We start from the raw sequence: 6550 nt of genomic DNA, 5'->3' as shown, positions 1-6550 counted from the left end.
CATTGGCTGAAAAACTAGGGTGATAGTCAGAGGAAGAATGTGTAACGACCTATCACTCCAAAGTTTGTGATTAAACGATCCATAAGGAAAAATAAATAATCTTGATTAGGAGGGGAAAAAAGCATTACAGCTAATATTATGACTAATACATAGTACATACATATACCTATAAATATTATATATATATATATATACATATACACACACACAAACTTAAACACACATACAGTACACACCATAGTTAATTCTGGTGAGTTAATTCTGGAAATCATCGTTTATACTTTTCTGTACAGCGAAGACAAAAATGTTGTAATGTAAATATTGCTAAAAGCAACATTTACATTATAAAAAAAGAAGAAGGTCAATCAAGTTTCCAGGATCATAAGGACTCAATCAGATTTTTTTTTTTTTTTTATTCCTTTAGTTGCTTCATTAAAAGCTCAGGCTTTTTCTCATTTTTGAATTACAATTACTGTCCACATTACTCATTATTAAAAACCTGCCACATTTCAATTGAAATGAAATTTGGCCATGGAAATATTTCAACATTTTAGGCAAGTCCGTGGGGGAAAAAAAAAATAAATAAATAAAAATAGCCCCTTTATTCAAGTGAGATAATTAGTCAAATTAATATTAAAACTATCTGAAATTGAAAAGTCAGTAATTTAATGTAAAAGAGTTTAAAGAAAACGTTTAAGTAATATGGTTTATGCTGCTCCATGACATTTTTTTAAAGAAAGGTTTATCAGCAACAGAAAAAGCAGTCGTGTTGTGCTGTTGAATGAGCTCTTATTTAATTAAAATACAGTCGTGCCAGAGTACAGATGTGTTAATTGTATTGTACATTTTTAATTATTATAACTACACAACTGTTGTTAGCCTCACTGTGTTTTGTACTAAATACCAGATAAAACCTTAATCCAAACGAAATAAATAAAATCACCTGCTTTTAAAATGTACAGATTTGTGTATCCTATTAATCCATTACATGACAAATACACTCAAGTATCATTAAACTTGAGAACTACAGCCACAAGAGGTTCCTGTAATACCAGCAATGCCTACTTAAAATTCATTGAGCATAATTCACTGGACACAGACACTTCAAACTGCCGGGGCCTGAAAGTGTAGTCAGCGAGTGATGATAAAGCACAGTATTAGGTTGTTTAGTAATTGTATGCTCACTGGAAACCTGTTTCATTGTCCAACATGCTGAGCCCAGCATCACCATTTCTGCTCTGAATACCCGACGCACACGAGCTTAAAACACGTGAATGTGTTAAAGAAGAAATATTAATAGAGAAAAATAAGATTTGTATATCTATTGAAGGGGTTTGGGTTTAATATCTCACCTCTGACATGACTGTAGGCTATAACATGGCTCGCGCACGCACACGTATCAGCGCGTGTGATAAAAATAACCGTTTTAATGCTCCTGCTGTATACTAAAAGATGATAAATATATTGTTTCTCCAACCCATAAAGCAATGTATCTGATGCTCGCCAAGTAATTGCGTTTATAAGCCACCTGTGAGGATTTTACAATATAGTTTGCCTGACAGAATAATCCCTATCAAAGGAATATGTTCCTGTCGGGGAGAATGTAACCGTTAAAAAAAAAGTCAAATTTTTCCGAGTATCATTCCACATTCGTTAATCAGCGAAAAATGGTTTCGTGTCTTATTTCTTGGATGGCATTCAAAACTAACGTGCCGTGACCGTAAACTCTCAGTTTGTCGGCAAGATGCTGGACTCGCAAAACACGGGGAGAAACAGCTTACCTTCAATAGCCAGGACCGAGGGTAGTGTCCATAAAATCCATAGGATATCCATCATTGGTTTCTTAGGGGTGAAATTATATAAAGTCCAGACATTCAAATAAAATGAGCCCTGAAAGCCATTTATATCGGACGCTGGCGCAGACCGGCAGACTTTTGCCTTCCGTTGAATGAATACGATGCCATGAACACACAACTAAAATCCTAAGCGAGTATGGACGAGACCAAATGAGTGAGACGAGGGGGGACGGTGGTTAGGAGCGCCGCGTGAGATCGGCTAGAGGATCAATGTGTATAAGAAACGTCTCTTTATAAATAAGAATAAACCTTTTAAAGATTATTTCATTGATGAGAATCAACCTGAGTCGATTCCCGTCGGACAGACTATAAAGGCGTGAAGCCAACCAACCCGAAAGCGCAAATGTATTCCGTCCCACCTGTCAATCAATGCAAGAGCGTAACTATTCAGCCTTATCAGCGGATGCTCGGTAGAAAAATTGTGACAATTGGGAATACAGGGGAGGTGTGAATTTAGACAGACTGTTAGATGATTTATAAAGAATAATCGAAAATTATGTGTGTTGCAATTGTTTTAATGGTAACGGGATAGTCTGTCGCCTTCGTTTTTTCTGTTTACCACATTCTTCATAAAAAAGTAAAGGTAAGATGGCTTTTTAAATTACTGTGAAACGATGGGTATAAATAATTAAATTCCAGAAAGCGTATAAAGTCATTCTATGCTTTTTGAATAATTGTTTCTAACGTATTTACCATTTACATTGCTAATAATATATGCAAAACGTATATGCAAAAAAAGTTTTAAAATATAGAAACAACTTTTAATGTACAAAAATAATTGCCTGGCATTATGGGCATTTGTAACGTAGTTTTAGGGACACAGATGTTTTATGTGTAAATCAATGAGAGCAGAATGAGATACAATGTGTCTGGTAGCTGTGACAGACTCACTAGGCCTCATTTGCGATTTTAACAATGTGTGTGTCCAACATTATTTCCAGTGTGTTTGTGTATGTGCCTATAACACTTAAAGTGCAGTGTCAAAGGTCAGTCAGAATAAGCTGATAAAAGTACAGCAGAAAAGCAAAATGTCTTTTTTAATCCCAAATGCTAGCCTATATTTTTAAATTCTAATGTTTTGTAAACTAGTTTTACAATTTCACATAATAAATATAATAATATAAATTAATTTGTCCCTTAGATGAGGATAAAAACACTTGCATCTTTGTTCAAACAAGACATTTTTAGCATGAATTTAAATTGTCACAACAATTCACATGGTTTCCCTTCAGTGAACACTAACCTTGTGATGGAAGAGTCATGTTATTTTTCAATCACTTATTTCAGTGAAAACAGTGTCCTGGCAAGAGATGGAGGTTATATTTGTTATGTGAATGTAACAAAATCACGGCATATAAGTTAGACACCTGTTCATACTTTTCTACTCGCTACCTCACTTATAAATTCATTTGCAATTTAATAATATATAGTAGAGAGATTTTGTGTAGAAAGAAAGAAAGACCTGTGCTCTCTGGTATGTAAGGCTTTTTTTTTCTTCCCTACAGCTCAGTTGACTCTTGAAAATCTCTCAAAAGTCTGGAAGGTAGAGTTACCTGATCCCAGCTGGTTGTACTACACATAGCGGTGTGCTGTTACACATCTTCAAATCACTATTCAGAGTGCCCGGCTTAAATAAGTAGTTTGCAGAGTCTGTTAAATAAAGTAATAATAACAATAATAATAATAATAAATAAAATGAATAAAAAAGGTCACTGTAAGAAAAGTGCTGGTTGTATTGATTAGGCTATTTACTGTAGGCAAGCACTGGTGTTTTTGGTTAAATGGGGGAAAAAAAGATAGTATAAAAAACTATACTAGATATGGTCATCAAGCAAATATTTTCTTTTTCTCAAACTATGTTCTATCTACCACAAATATTAGTTTTCAGATAAATAATTGAAATAACAGATCTCTTGTACGTTAGAAGCCAACAGTAAAATCCATTATTCACTGGTGTCTCAGTAAATTGATCTTTACAAATAAAAAAGCAATAGCACAGAAATCGCACTTTTGCTTTGTTGTTAAATCTATATCACAAGTGGATTTACCCTAAAGTAAGAATGTGGCCTGAAAACAAGCTTTGATTAATCACCTTCACTCACTTTAAAGCAAGTCCCCTTTGAGCAGTTGTATCGGTACATTAAGAAACGACAGTCGCTGGTATGGTTTTTAAAAATGTGAAAAAAAAGGACAGAATAAAATTCCTGAAACAGATTGTTAATGGATAAGCTTTTTGACCTGTCAGTTGTAATTTGTAAGAAGCGACAGTTGAATTTATGTGCAATTGTGTGCCAAGCCACAAACAGAATTTTGAAATATTCCTTAAAGCAATATACAGTACAACTGATTTCCTGTCTCAGCAGCTGGTAGTGTCATCCAAATAATGTTAAGCATAATAACCAAAAACTGGCTCACGGGCAGAAGGTACATTTCGGAGAAGCCCACAAGCTGATTTTCTACACAGATGGAATTAAATGTGTTGTTATAGGTGACAGTAGAAGGGCATGGGGAACAAATCTCAGAATAATGGCAGCTGAGACTGCTTTTACCATTCCCTACGAGGTCACAGAATTTGACCAAGTAAATCATGGCCGACTTAGAGGATCACAAGATATCAGAAAGCAGATATAGACCTATAAGGTGTCTGTCTAAATAACCCAAGACTTGCGGGCAATGGCGGGATTAAGTTATTCTATTCCCTGTTATTGAATTTGGAATCTGCGTTTTGTTAGTCTGTGCTCTCATGGAACAAAGCTGTTATTGTAATATAAAGAACTGGCAGCATTTTACTTGAAAATACCAGTCAGTCTGAGGAGAAATATCAAAGGATATAAAACTAGACTAACCATGGGAGACTGGACTTTAATACTTTGACTTATGTCTGCTGGAATATCAAGTAAGAAATATTTTACATTATTTTTTATCATTTCCCATATGGAAAAGACTGTATTGTGAATTGATACCATTCTCTAATATCACAGTACATCAAAGGGGAAACTACTGTGTGTGTACACGGTCTCTGGAGGAGTCATTTAGCCGGCTCATTTTTTAAACCCAAAACTTCACATTATAACATTGAAATTGCATTAGAACATTAAAATCCAATCAAGGATTGATTTTATATTAAAAAAAGAAATGGCCTAATTTATTTATATAGTTTAAGCTTTAAGTTTTTGGACTGTCTCATGCATAAACATGTTTAACTGCATAATGTTCATAGCACCAAACAGGTTTTTGTGTTGGCTCTGCACTTTATTGTGATTTTTTTTAATGCAAAACCATGTATTAAAATAAACCAACAAACAAATAATAAATACAAATAAATTAGTATCAAAATATTTGCACAACAGTAATATTTAAATGTAAGCTTTATTTTGTTTTGCAAAATTAGAAGCTTGATTAATAAGTATATCGCACACATTTCATTGTCAAAAAAATGTAAACCGTAGAACATACAATCAATACAGAAGCATAATATATAAACAACAATAAATAATTCAAATTAATGCAAAGCAAAGCTTTGGTTTTCAAACCAAATTCAAGTTCAGTTTTGCCCTTTTTGGCATATATTTTTGCTACTTACAAATCATGATGAATAAATAAAAGATAATGCTGAAGGTTGGGCCCAAAAGTTTTAACACATTACACAAATAAACGGAATCTGATCAAATACATAATGTGTAACTTTGACGCCACTGAAAAAATAAAGGTGCAAATTGCTTCAACAGTGCCATCTAGAGGTGGGGAGCTACACTTCTCTCTTCATGTGCATTCTTGACTTTCTAGTTTGTCAGATGTAGTTTAAAAGATAGGTTTCTTTAATAAAACATCTTTAATAAATAATTAAACTTTAAGCAACAGTAAATAACATTATTATTTATTCAAGCTGGATTTGAGAAGATAAAAAAAAACACTTCATGGAGGGGAAAAAAAATCATCTCAAGTACTCGTGTATCATGCCTCAAAAATCAACTTTAAATCAGTTGCATTCTTGACTTTCTAGTTTGTCAGATGTAGTTTAAAAGATAGGTTTCTTTACTAAAAAATCTTTAATAAATAATTAAACTTTAAGCAACAGTAAATAACATTATTATTTATTCAAGCTGGATTTGAGAAGATTAAAAAAACACTTCATGGAGGGGGAAAAAAATCATCTCAAGTACTCGTGTATCATGCCTCAAAAATCAACTTTAAATCAGTTATTTTCAGCCATGACACACATACACAAAATCCCATATTTTAAGTTCAGAATCAATGTTCTCCTTGTATCCATTCAAAAACAAAACCATTTTAGATTGTTCAAGTCACCCTTATCTGCATTTTGTTATTGGCATGGCTGTCTGCAGAACTTAATGAAGGTAGGCTTTAAAGTGCTCTGCTATCTGTTAAGTATGTGTGCTTGATCTCTGACCTTTGTGTCAGATCCTGGCTGCTCTATAATCTGAGAAGACTCTTCAGATGTGGAGAAACCCTCAAGGGACACTGCCTCACAGGTCAGAGAGAAAAGATAAGGCTTTTATACCGCCACTTCACATTCAAGGCTTAAAATTAAACTTGGGCTTGACTCGAGGCATATTCCACTTGGGGTTTCTTTTGCAGTTACATCTTTTTGTGTTTCCTATTTTAATGTGATAAATGAGCCTTTCCGGCGACAGGGGTTGAATATAATGTGCAAATTTGAACATTAATGAATT

General features: G+C 33.8%; 1 protein-coding gene across 1 annotated transcript in view; it reads right to left on the bottom strand.

Moving 5' to 3' along the window:
* The window catches only part of LOC107555673 (ephrin type-B receptor 2-like), a 181125-nt gene extending 179181 nt beyond the window's left edge, over positions 1-1944 (bottom strand). The window contains exon 1 of the mRNA XM_016238545.1: positions 1782-1944. Coding sequence (XP_016094031.1) covers positions 1782-1836 — 55 coding nt within the window. The 5' untranslated portion in view covers positions 1837-1944. The remainder of the gene's footprint in view (positions 1-1781) is intronic.
* Positions 1945-6550: the final 4606 nt, after the last annotated feature.

Source organism: Sinocyclocheilus grahami, unplaced genomic scaffold (genome assembly GCF_001515645.1).
Source record: "Sinocyclocheilus grahami isolate Dianchi unplaced genomic scaffold, SAMN03320097.WGS_v1.1 scaffold20.1, whole genome shotgun sequence".
Taxonomy (NCBI): domain Eukaryota; kingdom Metazoa; phylum Chordata; class Actinopteri; order Cypriniformes; family Cyprinidae; genus Sinocyclocheilus; species Sinocyclocheilus grahami.
The sequence above is the reverse complement of the archived record's forward strand: the minus strand, read 5'-3'. Positions and strand labels throughout refer to the sequence as shown.